At 36.7% G+C, this 14,925-nt stretch overlaps 1 protein-coding gene across 2 annotated transcripts in view; it reads right to left on the bottom strand.

The window, feature by feature from the left end:
• The window catches only part of BicC (protein bicaudal C), a 110,635-nt gene that overhangs the window by 44,382 nt on the left and 51,328 nt on the right, over window positions 1-14,925 (bottom strand). For both annotated transcript variants that reach the window (XM_089103611.1, XM_089103616.1), the window contains exons 7-8: window positions 13,568-13,780; window positions 8,787-8,952 (exon numbers count right to left, since the gene is read on the bottom strand). In XM_089103611.1, coding sequence (XP_088959737.1) covers window positions 8,787-8,952; window positions 13,568-13,780 — 379 coding nt within the window. The remainder of the gene's footprint in view (window positions 1-8,786; window positions 8,953-13,567; window positions 13,781-14,925) is intronic.

Below are 14,925 nucleotides of genomic sequence, written 5' to 3'. Positions count from 1 at the left end.
AAATGTTTTCTAGTAGGGTCACTGATTGAACAGTAGGACCCGGTGTATTTTAGTGATATTGAAATCGTTTCTCACCATCCTGTGCAAAAGCACATGGTGAACAACGATATTCTCTTTAGGGTCCAAATCAGCAATCAGTGTCTGTTTGGAGGGGGTCCAACGCTTCCCTATATCCTCAACCACTGAACGAGTGTAGAGGCTCAGAGTCCCTGCTCACCGGTTGATTGATTCAAGGAAAAAAACACTCTCTGACTGAGTCGTGAAGTACCAGCAGGAATGTGGCCATCAACCTCAAAGAACCATCCATGTGGCCCATGGTCCTCAACGATGGTAATGTCGGGGAACTCAGAAGGATTCTCAAGCCATTGATAGTTCCCACACAGAAGAGTGTAGTGTTAAATTGCTGAGGGGTACAACGAGTTCATGTCCAAGAACACTGCATTTGACTTTGCACTGGTTCTTTGTCCGCTCAGATCGTTTGACAATACACGGTCCCCATGGAAAACATACCCTTCCCTCAATGAACGCTCTAAAAAAATGTGCTGATATACGTCGGTGCTTAGGCTGATTTCCTCCCTGCTAATTTTATAAATTAAATACATCACTAAATGGGGTGTAGAAAAATATTATCCTATATCTAACCCAAACTCTGAATAGATCTGGTCTTTGTTCTTACAGATTATATCCAAAAGAGTTAGAACGTCACTGGCCAAGTACAGTCTACAATACTCCCACCAATTTTTACAATCCCCCTTGGACCACAACTTCTTGGCAAACTCATTATCCTCGGCTGTGCATTCACTGTTGGTGAGTGAATTGTAAAAATCTTCAATTGGAGGTAGTTTCTCCTCACTTAAGCTAGCACCAGATCAGTAATAATAGTATGAGTATATACCTTTGCAGGTAAACAGGTCATACATTTGACTGTCTGGAAAGTGATGTTTATGCAAGGTAAAGCTATCACAATTGTCGCTTTTCCTCACTTGAATCAAATTACCCAATGCCTTGTGGGAAAAACTAACGGAAACTAAAAATACGATGTTATTCCAGCATGTACGACTATTATACACTGCCTTCCATTTCAGCTCGAGAAGCAATAACGTCTCGGCCGATTTGGGACTGATGTTGTATGTACATGAGCTATTTACCCATGGAAAATCTACTCCCCCTCCCTCCCTCTGCATACGTACACGTGCCTGTCCAATAAATTTTAAATCATACTTGGAATTATTAATAAAAACAGGGATAAAAAACTGCGGGATAACGTTTAAATTACACGATTGATGCGCACCCCCACTAACCTTACTACGCCCAGAGGATCTGTCCTGCCACACATGGTCGTGATCTCTGACTTTCCCCCTCCCCCCTCTTTTCCCTCTTGTCCCCTTATCCACCTCTGCAAACTCCCCCTTACAAACCCAACATATTTTTTGATTTTTAATCGCGAGACGATCCTCTGCAGACAACACCATTGGATAATGGGTATTTCTCAAACATGAAATAGCACAATTAGCCGTGTCAATCAGTTTAGTCAATGCCTTGACCATGCACTCGCCCTCATCCAATGTTTCAACTCTTTCTAAAAACTGCAGGATTTTAGAATTGTCTCTGTACGCGGGGGCATAGGACATTGCAAGGGCCTGGTGTTCTTTGACTCGGTTTGGAATTTGGGGGTTGTTCACCTCCACCATCTTAAATTAACAATCCAAAGATATTTTTGTGAACTGTAGACGGTTATTTTGGAATATTTTAACACGTAGAATGGCCTTATCCCCTGAAACAGTGTCCGCTGTCTGGTAGCCCTCGCGGCTACAATACCTCGTATGATTTTGTAATTTTAATTCACTCCAAAATCTAGACAGGAATTTTGGATAATAGCATCGTGTTCCCTACTTCTTACCCTCCCCCAGAACTCTACTAATGTCCGTGATAGGGTTAAAATGTCCTATTGCGTTCGGTTGACTAGGTGGCATGTAAAACAACCCAACCCAGTGCTTAACCAAATTAACTGACGGACCCCCTTAAAGTGAAAACCACTCCTTTCTTTTTAGAGTGAGTCCTATCTTCAAATTCAGTTTCATATTGTACCACAGTAACGTCGATATTCAAATGGGTATTAGCCCTTTAAAGCATGTCAATATCTTTAAGCGCCACTGGAGATTTTCCCTCTCCACTAGAAAAATCTACTCTGGGGAGAACGGGCCGTTCCTTCCCGTGTACAACCCAGTGATCTAAATTCTTCTTGCTATCGCCCCGAGTTCTAGCCTCGTATGCTGAGACGAGTACAACATATCGGAAACATATATGACCTGTTTCAAACCTGATCCGCTGGACACCTTGACAACCCTCTAGATCTGGATTATAATTTAAAACTGTGCCCGTGCCCCAATGCCCCCCTCTTAAAATAAAATCTTTCTTAAAATTACATATATTTAAGATTAAATTTTCAAAAAAAAAAACTATAGAGACACTACCATTTTCGTTATAGTTCTCAAGATGTGCTATAATCTGATCGACCCAATATATGAAAGCTCCCTCAAGATTTTCTAAATTTTAATAAACCAACCGCATCTCTGAATGTATAAAATGATAATAAACCTCGCTTTTTCCCTCATTTAAATAGAACACTTTTAGAACAATGGAGACCATAATTGATTCCCTACCCCCCCACAATTGAATTTGATTCTCCAGAAGTGCACGAATTTTATCTACATAGTTGTGTACAATTTCTATAGGGTCAAAAACAAAATTACCACACAAAAGCGAATTAAAAGGGTCACCAAACATTACAGTGAAAACAACTATATTATTTAAAATTCTGTTGGACAGCTGAAAGTCTGGGAGAGTTGTACCCCCATCCCCCTCTTGTATATTACCCCCTCCCCCAAGCTGTTCAACAATAATTGGTGAATGCTCCACTTCAGTTGTTTGGAGTGGGGTCGATAGGGTATAGGAGGCTGGAGGGTTACCTTTTAATTCCCGGGTAAACTAATCTAAAATTTTCAATGTGTTTGGACTGATCAAAGGTAAGTCCCCTGTTCAACTATGCTATTATCTAAATTAGTTAAAAAATAATATAGAAAGTCATCAATATTATCTGGAATTTGATGTAAATTATTCCATTGTGACTTGTTGGAGAACTTCGCATGTATATCTTCTTCTCCCTCTCAAACTGATGATCAGGGGGGAGATGAAGATTATTAACGCAGTGCAATCTACAAATGAAAAATAGCTTATTTTCAAAGGTCTCAAATCACCCCGAATTTTAAAATTTTTATTTTTTTTTCTTAATAACATTTGTGTCATTTAAATGACTATAATATAATGTATTAAATGGACGGATAAAATTTTTGCGTTTATTTTCAAAGTGTTCAAATTTTTTTTTTTTTTTTTTCGGTGCTTCCCCCCATGCTTCATTTTGTGGTTCGCGAGGCCCGTGGTGAAGCATGTTAAACGTACCTGATCCGGGGTGCCTCCCTGTAGCGCTTCCCTGACCCGTGGGACATCTCGATTACACTTTCCATTAACAGTTGTACATTTCGGTTATGCATATCTGGACCGTGGCGCATCCCTGTGGCACGTTCAGGGCCCGCAGCGCTTCTCGCAACTGTTCCCCGCCCAACAGTACTTCTCGAACCTGTGATACATATTATATTAGTATAAGATATTTACAATCTAAAATATGACATAGTAGGTTTTGATTACGTTCAAACAATCCCTCCAAATTAATGTTATTATTAATACTCTTTCTCTGCTCTGGGAAAAAAACATGATTTTAAAAGTATATCAGTCTCCTCTCATGTTACCAAACACCTTACGATAAATAGTTTTTTTTTTATAATATATTTATTGTTGTGGTGACGAATTCTTTTATAATGAAATATAAACGACCTATACCAACAAATACCCGACTAATTCGCCTTTTTTTTTGGCTTAGCTCAAATTGTTTATAAAAAGGGCGATAACACGACATTGCAGATTCTGATTTTGGTAAAAAAATTCCTCCAAAAGAATTTTAATATTAATACTTTTTATATACACTTGGAAAAAAACATGATTTGAAATTGATAGCCAACTCCTCTCATGATACAAAACTTATTCGGATATAAAGTTTTTTTTATAATATTTGTAGAGGCAAGGCGAACCATTCGTTTATATCGCAATAAAAATTATCAAACCTTACTATGATCAGAATATAGCACCTTTTTTTGGCTTCACTAATCTAATTTAGCAAAAGAGTGAATGCATGCACTTGTCAGGATTCAAATGGGGGAATATTAGATGTCATTTGTAGAGAAAAAATCATTCATTATTGCCATTGAGATATACTTTTATGCAGTGTTCGAAAACTTTGCTTGTGGAAAAGGACTATAATAGTTGGATTAAATTGATAGATATTTCTATATAATAGTTAGGAAAAAAACACTTACATTTGTATATCCCGGCTGCAGTATTTGAATTCCCGAAGGTCCAGATAAAACTTATTGCATCATCGGTGGAGGGCTGTGTATAGTCGATAAAGGTATTTCATACAAATTAGCTGTCCAGTTAATCGTTAGTTTTCGTCCTGATTGTAGTTTTGTACGCTCAGATGGATGCACATGTTTTGGGGTTAAGCCGTCTTACTTAATAACGTATGGGAGTGATTCATCTACTTTAAATTTCTTGAGTGGAGGGGGCACACATTCTTCATACGTGTCCTTAAAAAGAAGGGAAAAGCTTGGCATTTAAATAATATGCCCCTTTTTTTTAAAGAAAGACAGTTAGTATCAAAATCAATTTAATTTTGTTGAGACAAAGCATTTATAACTAATACAGCAAAAAAAAAATTTTCTTGAAATATAATAATTATTTTCTTTTTTTAATCTGAGAAAGAAGAATTACGGCTCACTGAGTCATTCAAAAGCCGACCGAGTTTGTATATTTATCACACCCCCACAAAATAAGCAACCACACAATAACCCCAACTAAAAGAACCATGAGACCAGGAATTTAAATAGATCCAATCTCACCCCATAACGAGGGAGCGTCCGGGTTATACTTTAACATATGAGTCCCAGAGCGTGGAACAATCCGGCCTTTTTTGTTTAATTAAATAACCCACAGAAAAAAAAAACAGCCCCTGGTACCTCCCACCCCTTTCCAATAACCCTCAGTCCCCTACTGGACAACTACCCCCGCCCCCCCCCGACCGAGAGCGACTCCTGGTGAATCGGGGAATTCAGACACAAAGAACCGTTCAAAATCCGACCTAGTTGGTATATTGATAAACTACCCAGAAAAAAAGACCACCGACAAGAATCCCCACGGAAAATAACGCTGAGCAAAGGCCTGTAAAAATACCCCCGCCCACCCCCGACAGCGCTCGCGTCCTTGTGAATCTGTGAATTACGACTCAAAGAACCGTTCAACAGCTGGCCGAGTTTTTATATTTATCAAAACCACCGAAAAACAACCCACAGACAAGAACACCCACGGTCAATATCCCGGACTCACGACCTGGCCAAAGAGACCCTCCCCCCACCGACAGAGATCGCTTCCTGTAGTATTGGTGAAATAAGACTCACAGATCAGTTAACAATCCTACAGAGATGTGATCTTTATACAACCCCCCGAAAAAAACACCCCTAGGAAATTAACCACTTAGAAATGGCCTGTACAACTATCCCCTCCCCCCACCGACAAATCGGGGCAAATTGCTAGTCAATTTACACATAATAAAGCAAATGTATCTTTTTCTTAAACCCACTCCCCATTACTTTTCACGCGAAGAAACACTTTGTTTTCACCTTACAATGGAGGTGTTAGACTTGAGGTCTTGTCAACCCCCCCCCTTTCACCAATTTCCTAAAAATATTGTTAGGCATTAATTTTGGAAATAACTCATTTCCACGCTTCCATACCACATAGAATTACGCAAAACCTGTAAGCATACTAGATTAATTAACAATAATCTATTTTTTCACGCGAAGCTAGCCTTCTCAGAGAAACCATTGGTTAAGCCGCTATCCGAATTCTTGTAGATTTAGCAAAGCCGGATATACCTTTAAAGGGGTGTCAGTAATTATCGGCTATGTAAAATATTGTAAGAAAACTGTAAGTCAAGCCATAGCATGCTGTATATTAAGGGATTGACAGAAAGTTAACAGTTGCATTTAGATAAGATATGGAATTTATCGAAAACAGAATTATGGTCGTGAACAGAGGGGGAAGGAAGGATGGGGTTTACGTAACGAAAAAAGAGCGTATTTTACGCTTTTTATCGAGTATAAACAACATATAGGGGCGTTTGTATAGGGGGGAGGGGGGTTTTACCCGAATATAGTAGAGGGTGACCACGGAAAACAATTTTATTTTGAAAATAAAAATGAATACAGAACGCACAGTGCTAATTGCGGCGGTCAAGGCCTCAAGTTCATCAATAATTTCATGTGTTCTATCTATTGAGTTCTGGAACTTTCTGATAATTTAATCTTATTGCATGTCCATTATATACTAAATCTCAAGGGTGAATTGTTATGTAACGGGAAAATCATATGTAAGCAGGCCTCTGATTGGCTGAGAAGGAGGATGTATCCAACTCTCTGATTGGCTGAGAAGGATGCATGTACTTCCGGTTTCCTATTCCAGGACACCTTGACATTCACCCCTAGCATGCACTTGTCCAAAAAAACAATAATAAATGCTTCCCTCAGGCCTAAAGATCAATGAAGCCATGTTTGTTTCTTAATTCCCCCCTTCGTGAATCAATAATTTCCATAGCGATTATTTAAATCAATTTCTCAGGCTAAGCTAACCAAACAACAATGAAGCCATGTTTGTTTCTTAATTCCCCCCTTCGTGAATCAATAATTTCCCCTAGCGATTATGTAAATCCAAGTGAGAAAATTCCTGTTTTTCATTCTCACTGAGAAAACCATATAACAGACATGAATTACTGTTGACATCCATAAATGTGACAAAGTTCCTGTTTTTCAAATTCTCACTGACAAAAACCATAAAACATCCATAATTTGATGTTGACATCCGAGAAAAACATCAAATAAATCGATCTTGGAAAAAGAGGTCATTGACCCCATTACGTAATCATTCTCCCTAATGACTCTATGCCCATATTTGGTGCCCCGTCAGTATTCTATGCCCATATAAGGAGCCCCGTCACGACCTCATGATAGGGTTCTACTTATATTATATATATATATATATATATATATATATATATATATATATATATATATATATATATATATATATATATATATATATATATATATATATATATATATATATATATATATATATATATATATATATATATATATATATATATATATATATATATATATATATATATATAATAGATTATTTATATACAGTGATCTATACAGAACTATACAGTGATATACAGAGATCTATTATTTATATACTGTGGTTTCAGATGATATATCTCAATCTTCACTATCTTAATTCCTTCACTATCTTTAATTATTAAAAATTTTAGCAACTCTAGCATCGAAGAGCATCTTACTGTGGCAATCAATAAAATATCTTTTAGTAAATTTTGAAATAGTTTCCGAAAACAAGGATTTTCTTCAGGAGTCCTACAACTTGGGGTCCTAAAATTTATTTCTCTTCTGTCCTGAAAATTTTACTTTTTTCAACACATGAAATTATGTATTTGACGACAAAGCTATTAGGATTTGATTTTTTCCTCTTTTTCTCAATTCATAAATAAGATCCCAACGAGTATATTAATTTGAAAAATAGTTAAAACAAAAATAAAAAAAAGAACACTGTGAAAAACTCATTTTTTCTAGGCAAACTTCCAAAGATTTGAAAACCTCCTTTCCAGCTAGAAATCTTTTAATAACTTATTGCTCTAACAGCTATGGTCACTAATGGCCCATTCACGTTTACTATACTATTACGTACTATGAACTAAAAGATGAATGTAAGAACTGGAAGTATTGGAGAGAATTAGAGCTGAGTCAAAAATATTAGGAGCTTAAAATAATAATTTTAGTTAGTTTGTTAAGTTTTACTATTATTTTTTATCTTCTCTAACTGTTTATTGTTTCTAATCATGCATATTTCCGCTGATTAGGCACTATCATATTATTCCAAATTATAAGAAATGCTTTTAAAAAGGCATTGGCATTGGGGAGGTATTTCTCACCAAAAAGCATATTTATTATTTTAATGTTAAAATTATTATTTATTTATATTTTTATATTTTTATTTTATTTATTATCATTATTATTTAGATTTATTCATTTTAAATGTATTATTTATTTACATGTTATTAGTTATTATTTATTTTATATATTATATTTATTTCTCAATTTTTTATTTATTTTTATTTTGCTAATTTTCATTTAGGAAACTGAAAAAAATAGTAAATGAAAATGTAAAAAGAAAATTTGGAGTTTTCTTTCGATTTAAATTTTAGCTGCAGATGTTAGCGTCACATTAGAGAGACTTTAAACTAGATGGTTTTCCCTCTAAAGTGTGATTTCCTTTTGAACATTCAGCAGCAAAATAAAAAAAAAGAATAAGTATAAAAAAAGAAAAAGAAAGTCTTGGAAAAAGAAAGTTTTTGGAAAACCCTTTCCAAACAAAAATCCCTCAGTAACTTAAGGATTTTGCTCTTTCTTTGAACATCTCTCTATCATCAATAATAAATAAACATCATAATAATTAATAAATATTAGCAATTATTAATTACTTATAACTAATGATTATTAAAAAAGAAGAAAGCAAAAAGCTAAGGATAATTGAATACGAACCAATATTCTTCTCTGGAGCTTTAACAATGATAGTTTTAGTTGATTGCTTTGGTTTAGATTTGGCAACAATGCAAACCCCAAATACTCCAGCCATTGTCTCTAATGTCTCTTCGTTCGGTACCAAATCGTCACGAACATCGAAGCACATTATAATCGGAACTGCACCCTATAGTAAGGATTAAAACACTTTAAAACGAAGATAGAAGCTTATTAAGCAATATTCCCTTAATATACGTTTTGTGCATGTTCTCGTTATAATAAAAAAAAAAAAAAAAAACTAGTATCTAGATTTTAAGCAGATGTTTCTCTTTCGAAAGATTCCAACCAGGAGAGTCACTTTTCTAACATGACTTTGAACACCAAATCTCCTGTAAAAACCTCTATCAAAGGCTAAGGGACAAAAGAAAGTATCGAAAGAATTTTCAGCATTTTGATATAACAAGACACGATTTTTACACTTGTAAATAAAAAAAACCTGAAAAAAGCAAAAAAAAACAAACAAAAAACTAAAAAAAAAGAAAAAAGGCGAAAGATATTTCGTAAAACTAGATTTCAAGCGAACAAACCATTTATGACAATGAACAGTAAGTAATGAGTGACTGGACCCTTTGATGCCTGAATATTGAAAAAAGAGAGGAAAAAATTCCGCGCTAGTTTCTGTGCTTTATTCAAGGTCATTCCGCAATGAAAATGTCAAGGAAAAAATGTTATTTATGAAAGTGAAGGAAATAAAGAATGGTTCCCACAGGCAACATCCGGCAGTAACAGCACATAGGCACACATCGCCTAGCTAAGATAGGAAACAGTTTCTGTTTGGCGTGAAACACAAGCCACTTCGCACTTCATACACTTCACCTTGGAGCGGGCTTGAACACAAGCTTGGCACCTCTGTTTGCTGTCTATCCAAGCTGAAAAGTGCTCCTGGCCGTCGAGTCTCGTCGAGTCTGGTGGGCGGCAACTATACTTTCTTTTCTTTTGGGATAAAGCTTCGTTGAGTGGTCTAACTCTCTTAGGTGTCGCTGAGGATGCGCCAGACAGTAAGGAGCGTGCAACGTCCGTTTTAAACTGCAGCATGTTCATGGGTTTTTGTCCAGTAGGAAGACACCTGCGATATAGGATCCACCCATTTATAATGGAAAGGTCAAACAAGAAAAAGAAAATTTGCATGTACCACTTGTTTCGAGACGAAGTCAATTCTACACAGCTTGACTATCAGCATATCGGCAAGATCAACGCCACCCATAAAGCGATTGTATTCCTTCACGCAGTGTGGAATACAATCACTTCTATATGCTATTTTCGCTTGCCATCCCACCTCTCGCAGGTATCTTCAGGATCCACAGCTGCGTAGGTTGATATCAAGGGAACCGGCTTATTATCATACCACTTCACCACTACAGCATTCGACTGCGTTTCCACCCGCCAGTCATACGAGCCTCTTCCTTGCGCTTTCATTTTGCTATCTAGTTCTAAAGCGCAGCCTTTTAACCTATTTACTCTAAATGTAACAAGTGTAAGTATACCCTGGTCATTTAGGGTCTGGGCCAGGTCTAGTCCTTAAAACCAGTTGTCGCAAAAGAGCTTGTAGTTCATGTGGTTTGGGATTCCTCTCGCAAGTCGGAGGACAAAATCAGCACCAACCCCCAAATCACTTGTATCAACTGATCCCTTGCCAGTGTACATTACTAAATCATACACAAATCCACTTATTCCCGCTCTGGAGATGAACTTTTATCCCCACTTATGTGGTTTTTGCGGATTGTACTGCTTCAGCGATATGCTGCTTCGTCGGAACTATTTTCTCATCAACGACCTGGTGTTCTTCCGGGTGTATCTTCGTGAAGTTGGCTCGAACCTTCTCTATCAAGGGACGATCTTTATGAATCTTTTCGTAACCAGAGTCTCCCTGAGGCTTGTGCGATACATTGTCATTGAAATGCAAATACTTCTTTATCAGTTCAAATCTCTCACGTGACATAGCATCGGCTATCACTGAGTAACGAGTTTCGTTTGACCAGTAGCTGCGATAGGAGGGCATTTCCACTTTTCCTGTAAACGCAAGGACTCCCAGGAAACGCTCAATGTCAGCCGAAGAAACGCCTAACTGCTTGCCATCTTTCTGAATTACATATATATTTGTCCGATCGCGTATGTGGCTTAATACTTCTTAATGGAAAAACAACCTGACATATTCCAATGGGGTCTTACCGCTCATTTCTTGTTTGACACGAAGCTGACCCTTCCACAGAGTGTCTGGTGGGATAAAATATACTTTCCACCAAGCAATGTCTCTTCGTCTCATTGGTTTGTAAGTAGGAATACTTGAGGCTTGTTGTGGTTGGGTTTCTTCACCTCCATTAGCTTGAGACTCACTTGACTTTCACTCTCATTGGTCGCAATACGGCCGGTTTATACTTTAGCTTCAAGCAGTTCGTCGAAAAAATCGCCAGAAGGAGCATATTGTGGATAAGATGGGTCTTCATTTTCGCATTGCAGGCCTTACAGATTATAAGTATCATCTGGACAAAGAACAAAATTCACAGCTTCTGCCAATGAAATTGGGCGTGAACATAGTTTCTTCATAATTGTAGAGTACTCATCTCCCGCTGTTTTTGGTGCATTGGATGTAGATTTGTCCATTGCAACCCTAGAAAAAACATATTGATTGAGAAACTTAGTCAATCTTACTAATTGTATCTATAGGAAATTTCGTAATTTAGCTACAGAAAGTTTAGTATTTTACTATTGACAATGGCAACCCCAAGCTCAAGCTGTTCTGGATGGTTGCTCAGAGCTACAGATTCTATTTAGCATGGTCGAACCATCAGAAATTATAAGATAGTACCGTAAAAACAGTGGTTACGAGATACCTTACCATATCACACTCTATATACGTTCATTCGCCTGAAAAGTTCCCATTTCTGACGGATGGTTCCTCAAGGAACCACGATTCTTAGGGCCCCTCCCTTCCCTTAATTTTCACACTATCGATGCAAACGACATTCCATTTGAACTGTCAGACCTACCTCTCTGCCAGACCAGGGAAATAAAAACTCTAGAACAAATCACTATGTTGCCAATTACAAAAAAACATGCCCACCTTTCTGAAAAATACAAGAAGGCAAAAAGTACTTACTTCGACCGTGATTATCTCACCCAATGGCGGACGATCATAAACTGAGAAAAATACCGGGAATAGAGCTCGTTGACTATCACACAATTATAGCAACCCCGATGGGCTAGCTGCTGTAGTTTTGATAATAAAAATTCTGAAATTTGTGGTTCCCGAGGGACCCTTCAGGCATCAAAGGGTTAAATAGAATCCGAAACTCGAAAACCCGAAACTTGATAACAATGTGCACATAACAAGCAGATGTTTTTCATACTGATTCAAATATATACAGTTCATTAAATTTAGAGTCACTCATCAAAGGTTATTAGCATTTAAACCTTCAGAAATTTTTAGAAAAGTGTGTCCCCCCCTCCCAAAAAAAAGAGATCTTAATAAAATAACACGATTAATTCCAAATGGGCTATAGCCCTTGACACCTTTCATTGAAAATAGATGGATAAGCGTCGTTCCATCAGATGGTGAAATCTTCTGAGGAAACACCCAACATTATACCTACCTGAGTCGAAGTAATGGGCAAGCGATTAGTAGACACTTGGAACAATCTTCAAACAAAAGCAATCTTAGAGATTTGAGAAAATTTCCCCGCATTTCACCTATTTAAATGTTCATTATTTGACCATTTATAAGTTTTATTTATTATTGTATTTTATTTAACAAATTTCACTGTAATATCTTGAAGTGCATCAAAAACATGAAAATAAACGAAAAATCTCACCTTCTGCTTCAAAAAATAATAAAACGGCAATTTAAGACATCTGATAAAACATATAAGACTCTAATCCTCTGGACATGATACACCTCCTGCTTTGAAAAATCTCAGCCTCTGCTTATAAAAACAAAACGACAATTGAAGACACCTAATGAAACTTACCAAGATAAGACGACTTGCAGATAAGATAGACTCTAAACCTCAAGATATAATACACCTCCTGCTTTAATAGACCTCCTGCTTTAAAAACCTCCTGCTTTATAAAACCACACCTACTGCTGTAAAAAAAAACTAAAAATACATCTAATTAAACTTACCAAGATAAGACGACTTGCAGATAAGATAGACTCTAAACCTCAAGATATAATACACCTCCTGCTTTAATAAACCTCCTGCTTTAAAAACCTCCTGCTTTATAAAACCACAGCTACTGCTGTAAAAAAAAACTAAAAATACATCTAATGAAACTTACCAAGATAAGACGACTTGCAGATAAGATAGACTCTAAACCTCAAGATATAATACACCTCCTGCTTTAAGAGACCTCCTGCTTTAAAAACCTCCTGCTTTATAAAACCACAGCTACTGCTGTAAAAAAAAAACTAAAAATACATCTAATGAAACTTACCAAGATAAGACGACTTGCAGATAAGATAGACTCTAAACCTCAAGATATAATACACCTCCTGCTTTAAGAAACCTCCTGCTTTAAAAACCTCCTGCTTTATAAAACCACAGCTACTGCTGTAAAAAAAAACTAAAAATACATCTAATGAAACTTACCAAGATAAGACGACTTGCAGATAAGATAGACTCTAAACCTCAAGATATAATACACCTCCTGCTTTAAGAAACCTCCTGCTTTAAAAACCTCCTGCTTTATAAAACCACAGCTACTGCTGTAAAAAAAAAACTAAAAATACATCTAATGACACTTACCAAGATAAGATGACGTGCAGACAGAACAGACTCTAAGCCTCCAGATATAATAATGGTCGACTTCTTAAGTGGTGGTACCTTTGGATCATGGATTTCTGGGAAACCAAGTCTTGCTCCAGTATAGCCAGAAATTATACGAATATTTGAATCGTTTTTTCCGCGGATATTGCTGTGATGAAACGGTGTAACTTCGAGTGTCATAGTCACTGGAACCTGAAAAAGGTCTTTTTTAGCAAAACAAAGCCACTACCAGTCGCGAATGATACCTGTCAAAAACGGTTCCAGGAGCTCGAGCTCTGTGCCTCCATGTATTCAGGTAGTTTATGAAGTCACTGATAGTGTCTTAGGGAAGAAAGTTAGAAATGCAGCTAAAAATATTAGTGAAACTTCTTCCTGTTAAATAGCGAGGAGGACAGGCCTATACAAGAATTATTTGAGTGATAGATCATATAAAAATAAGAGGAATGTGAAGAAAGTGAAAAGCACTAAAATGTAAACTAAAGGGTGAAGCGGAGGCCATGGAAAAAAACTGCCAAAGATCCAGAAGATAAAGCCAGACGGCATAACAGTAAAATATTGTACTGACATGCAATAAACTGAGAGAGAATAGTCAATTTGAACTTATCCCAGTTAAAGATAGGATCAGGGGAACAATTAGTGAGAAAGAAGAGTTAAAGATAGATGAGCAGACCATTGGGAGAATGTGCTAAACTATAATAATTACAGGAAAAGATGTAAGAAAGAATTAAAAAGTTTGCAACACTTAGAATGTGAAGGAAGATTTATTTCGTGAGGAATAATTAGTGACAGTACTAAAAGGATTAAAAATAATGAGGGCCAGTTGCTGATAGTGTGGTAAATGAGCTTTTATTTTTCAAATATGGTGGTTGTGACGTTAGAGACGTGTGAAGTTAATGAAGATTTTAAATATAATTTTTGAAAAAGGGGAGGTACCTAGTGATTTTAGGAAAACTCTAATTAAATCCCTCCATAAGAAAGGTGATAAGAGCGAGTGTGGTAATTATAGACATTACCTTAGTTTCTGTAGGAAGCAAATTACTTATTGTGATGATTCCTTTTAGACTTAGAGAGGGAGTAGATAAAGTTTTAAGAGAGGAACAGTGTCATTTTAAGAAGGGTAGAGGATGTGTCGACCAAATTTTCACTTTTAGATTGATAATTGAGAAGTGCCTGAGTCACCAAACGCCGTCAGTCCTCAGTCTTATAGATTATGAGCAAGTGTTTGATTCAGCTGATAAAAGAGCTCTAGCGAAGGTCCTTTCCTTGTATTGTATACCAGATAAATGCATTAAAGTGATAAGTACTATGTATGAGAACAATATTGCTGCGGCTAAGGT

This window comes from Artemia sp. Qi Xiang Cuo, chromosome 2 (genome assembly GCF_049724085.1).
Source record: "Artemia sp. Qi Xiang Cuo chromosome 2, ASM4972408v1, whole genome shotgun sequence".
In the NCBI taxonomy this organism is placed as follows: Eukaryota; Metazoa; Arthropoda; class Branchiopoda; order Anostraca; family Artemiidae; genus Artemia; species Artemia sp. Qi Xiang Cuo.
The sequence above is the reverse complement of the archived record's forward strand: the minus strand, read 5'-3'. Positions and strand labels throughout refer to the sequence as shown.